Genomic DNA, 4,874 nt, shown 5'->3' with positions numbered 1-4,874 from the left:
GTGGGCTATAATTATAGGGCTGGGATTTATAGGGCTGTAAATTGTAAAAACTAATTAAAAATTGAAGTAAAAACCAATTAAAAATTGAAGGAAAACTTTTTTTTTAATAAAGAAAATGACATGGCAGTTGATGTGGCGCAACGTGAGAGCAGCAGAATTAAATTCTACGCTTCAGCTTTTAGTAATATATAGATTGCAGGACTCTCCTCAGCCATATACCAAGTCTGAAGATGTGGCATTGCTTTCAGAAAGTAAAATCAATGTGCTGATGGCATGGCAAGGAAAGGTCTGACTTCAGCCACGATTTTGTAGTATTTCATAGTCCCCTTGAGGACATGTATTTTGCTATTTTATGACAGAGTTGGTCTATATAATGAAAGGCATTGTCCTCTTAACTTTGTTTCTTCTGCTTCTTCCTCCTAGTTTATGAAATCGTTTATTACCTATAGTAAAAAATTTAAGGAGACCTGTTGGGCTAGGTTAAAGTGGCTCCGTCCTTGCGGTGGTGAATGATTTAAGAGTGGTGTCTATTACACACACTCTAGTGTAAACATAGTACACATAAATCACAATTTTCTTGTAAATTGTGACATGTGTATAGAATATTGTGGTTTGTGTAATCTAGTGTGTGTAGTGAGTACTAGTAATTATCCAAGATTTAAAGCATAAGATAAATTTTGAAAGATAACAAAACAACTCACCAAGTTCTGAATAGGCAACACGAATGTAAAGATCAACTCCGCCGCTGGAGAATTTCTGTATGTCAATTAAGTTTCTAGTCCATGACATACAACCAGTGCCAATATCATATGCATAAGCTATACAAGAACAATTCTTTAAACACTGCTGTCTGCAATTGTCTTCAAGAGCAGGTGACGAATCTGCCAGGTCTGGCACCTTCATCATCTTCAGTTTCAAAAATCCATCCATTTTGCTAGCTTCACCGCCGGTAGTGTTCACCCTCTCACACTGCAAGGGTGTCCTCCTCGAACATCCACTGGTCCAATTTCCTCTATTCCATTCTTCTGTGTTCTTTGGCTCAAACCCTGGTAAACAGCTGCAAATTGGTGAAGTCCATGAAGTACAGCTTCCAAATGCCCCACAGGTACCATAATGATCACACTCACTGTTCACAGCATTCCACACGATCCTCCAATCGTCCTTCTCATTATCCCAATGTCTTTCTACCATATTTCCTTCCGTAGTCAGGACATATTGAAACAAATAATCGGCCGCATAAGAAAAACTTAGAGAAATTGTTCCATCTTGATTATCTACGAATAGACTAAATCCGTTATTAAATACAGAATTATCTTTTGGTATTCCAATAAAGATCCGAGTGTTCCATGGACCACTGCGCCAAAAGGGGCTACCATCTTTCCAAATGAATATTTGAAAGAAACTTCGATGTTGAAGACCAGACGAGAAGTTTCCAAAGGATGGATCAGAAGGGCTTTTCCATGATGTCAACTGCCCTTTCTCACCTGTTCTTTCATTACCACTGTATTTCACCTTTTCGAAGAGTGTATCAGTAGGATGTTGGATACTCTCCCATATGACTGTCCCTGTAGTCTTTTCTCGCAAGACTAAGTTCCCCGAATCTAAAAGCTGGGCACTCGAATTGACAACAGAGTTTGTAACATTTGATGACCAAAGAATCTCCCTTTGTCCATTTAGGATTACAAGATTGCCGTCCTCAGATATGGTAAGAACCCCAGAAGAATCCTTGAGGGGTTTATCTCTGTTAGCTACCCACTGGGCAGGTAAATCAGATTTTTTATTATACCATATTCCGAGGTAGCGATTGGTAGAATTTACTGGGCTGAAGAATCCCAGTTTGAAAGCATTCCCATTGGAGATTATGTAGTCAGAGTCTTTGATGGGTTCAAAAGATGTAATGGTGTCTGCAGCAGAGTCAGATTCTAAACAAAAGCAACATAGCAAGAAAAGAAGAACTGGTATGCTTGTATTTCGAAGAAGTCCCATAACTTGTTCAATGCTTCTTGTTTGAGCGGTTTTGTGGGGATACACATACACTGATACTCCAATATATTCGAACCATTCATTGTTTATAGATGGCTACGGGCCGCACATGGTAGGTGGGGGTGTTCTTTAAAAATTAATAAATTATGTTTTGTGCATGTTAGAAATTTGACCCACAACAATAGTAGTCATTGCTTCTTTTCCCATGTATATTGTACAAAGATTCTGGGTTTTAAGAATCAAAATTTTTGTTTTTGATAATCTATTAAGGTTATTTTCTTTGTAGAAATTATAATTTCGGCCACTCAAAACATATTATCAAATAAATAATTATTAGCAAAATCTAAGAATTAAATTTCTATACATGCATTGTTATAAAATAATAATAATTAAAATAAAATTGCAAAAGTTAAAATTTGTCACCTATCCGATTATTTTTGTTTGGCTAACCTTTACTTTTCTTTCATTTGGCTAACCTTTGCTTTTCTTTAAATAAATGGCATTATAAAGTACTTCTAGTACAACTATTAAGAGTACTTTGTTCATTACAGAGGATTAGAAAATAAACAAAAATTAGTAAAGTCTCACAGTTTAACATCTAAATTGAGCACTATAAAAAATATGCTATGTAACAGAATAAATACCAAATTATCTAAATCATACTATGTAAGAGAATAATATTATATTTGTATATGCTATATTTAATTCTTTAGAACGCAATAGGACAACATTTAACATTCAAAGAGAATAAAAAAAAATTAAAAAAATAAAAAAAAAATAAAAAACAACAACAACAACAACAACAACAACAACAACAACGACAATTTAAAAAACTAAACTAAATCACAATTTAAAAAACTAAACTAAATTGCATTAACACAAAATAGAGTTTTAAAGAATATAAAAAATTATCAACCTAAAGTAGAGATGCAAGAAAAATAAAAAAAATCTACAAAAAAATTGAGAGAGAGAGAGAGAGGGAACCTTTTTTTTTGTGAGGGAAAACTATGCATGGAATAGAAGAGATAGTGACAAATTTATAGTAAGAATATGTGAATAAGAAGAGACAAAAATAAAGGAAGATGAAGAGAAAGAGGAAGAATGATATTAATGTAGAGGGTAGTGGGGAGATGAAAAGGTAAAGGAGGGAGAAAGATTGAAGAAGTAGTGGGGAGATGAAATGGTAAGGGAGAGGGAAAGATTGGAGAAGTGTAAATAAGTAATGGAAGTAAATAAATAAGTAGTATGCTGCATTTATAGGACTGAAAATTGTAAAAATTATTTTAAAATTGTAGGAAAATTATATTTTAAAAAAGAAAAGAAAAAAAAAGAATGACGTGGCAGCTGATGTGGCGCAACGTGAGAGTAGCAGCATTAAACGCTACGCTTCAGCTTTTAGTAATATATAGATTCTTTCTAATTAAAGCAAAATTCCACCCAACTCCCACCATGAATTCAACATAGTTAGGCGTGGCCCTGAATTAGAGGTTTAAACAAAAAGTATTATCACTTATACACAAATCCGCAACTAATATTTAGTATAGAAGAAAAATCTATTTTTCAATTGTCATGTATCAAAATTATGTCAAAGTGTGTGGATCCTAGATTTTTTGCTTAAGAAAATCTTAATCTTTGTAAGGCATAGATTATTATTATTATTATTAACCAAAGTGGAAGCAATATTGATGAGTCGATGACTAATGTTAGGAGAATATTTTTCACAACTCCACGCCTACCCAAAGTTGGAGCTCTCATGCAAGAATGGCGTGCTTAATGTATATCCTTAAAGATGACGAGATTCTGGCATCAGTGTGTGAAGTGGAGGAGGATTAAGCAAATTTAAAAGTTAGGAATAGGATGAATTTTGAACTCCCAAGACAATTAAAGGCCTGTTTGGATTGAGAGAGAGAGGGGGAGCAAAGGGGATTGAAGTATAGCAGAGTTGACCATAAATTAGATTTTCAGCCAACTCTACTCTGCTTTCCCTCTCATCTCTTCAATCCAAAAGGACCATTAGTGTTAGTTAGAGCGCGAAATAAAATGTGAACCCATTGATCATATTTCTTGACCAAATTCTGAGGAAACTTAGATATGTAACAGTTATGAGATAGAATCCTATGCCACTCCAAGAAATTCTTTTCATGTCTATACATATAGCCTAGTTGACGGTTAAAATTACCGATCACGTGCAGGTCACATGATCATAAATATTCAGTATATTAAGAAATTTGTAAGGGCAAAATAAATAATTCAGTTTTTAATAGTCATATGACTTGCAGATGGTCGTTTAAAGAAAAACAGTCGATCAAAGCTAAGGGGTGGAATTTGTGACCTTCGAAGCTATTAATTTACAGGAGCAATCCTAATGACAACACCCAATTAAGCTTAAATGTGTGCCTTTTACAGCAACAAGCTTCCAAGCAGGACATTAGCACTCAGTATCAGGGGGAAGCAGCAGGTCTGTGCATCTCAGCGTGTATTGCAGCATCAGGGTGCATCTTGTGCTGCACCACAGAAGCAGGGAAGACTGCAATTGGATGCAGGGCACAATGCACCAGAGAGTAAAGGAAAAACAGGGATGTAATCCCAGGGAATGAAGACTTAGAAGACTTAATAGAGTCAATCCCTCATCATGATCAGATTATGCATTCTATACAAGAAATGTATCCAAGTGGGATGGTAGTTACATATTAATGTACACGTGTCACAGCTAGGCAGTTTTTACTTGTAACAGTTTTCTACTTGAAATCAGGGGAGTTAGTTATTGTTTGCTTTCTTTTGTACATGATTGTATATGAAAGGATAGGCATAGTTCATTAGAGTTTAGTTGGATTGTAATCTTTTCAATCAATGAAATTCAGTTTCTATTTAGAGAGAGAGAGAGTCTTGAT

General features: G+C 34.9%; 1 protein-coding gene across 1 annotated transcript; it reads right to left on the bottom strand.

Moving 5' to 3' along the window:
* Positions 1-621: 621 nt before the first annotated feature.
* LOC112029345 (G-type lectin S-receptor-like serine/threonine-protein kinase At1g11330) lies at positions 622-1,986 on the bottom strand. Its single transcript, XM_065770689.1, has one exon. The coding sequence runs from the start codon at positions 1,984-1,986 to the stop codon at positions 622-624; it is 1,365 nt and encodes a 454-aa protein (XP_065626761.1).
* Between the last annotated feature and the right edge of the window lie 2,888 nt (positions 1,987-4,874).

This window comes from Quercus suber, unplaced genomic scaffold (genome assembly GCF_002906115.3).
Source record: "Quercus suber isolate HL8 unplaced genomic scaffold, Cork oak 2.0 scaffold_34, whole genome shotgun sequence".
In the NCBI taxonomy this organism is placed as follows: domain Eukaryota; kingdom Viridiplantae; phylum Streptophyta; class Magnoliopsida; order Fagales; family Fagaceae; genus Quercus; species Quercus suber.
Note: the sequence above shows the minus strand (reverse complement) of the source record. Positions and strands in the feature narration are given on the sequence as shown.

Coding starts and splice junctions, on each gene's coding strand:
- LOC112029345 (XM_065770689.1), bottom strand. CDS start 1,986: ATGGGACTTCTTCGAAATACAAGCATACCAGTTCTTCTTTTCTTGCTA.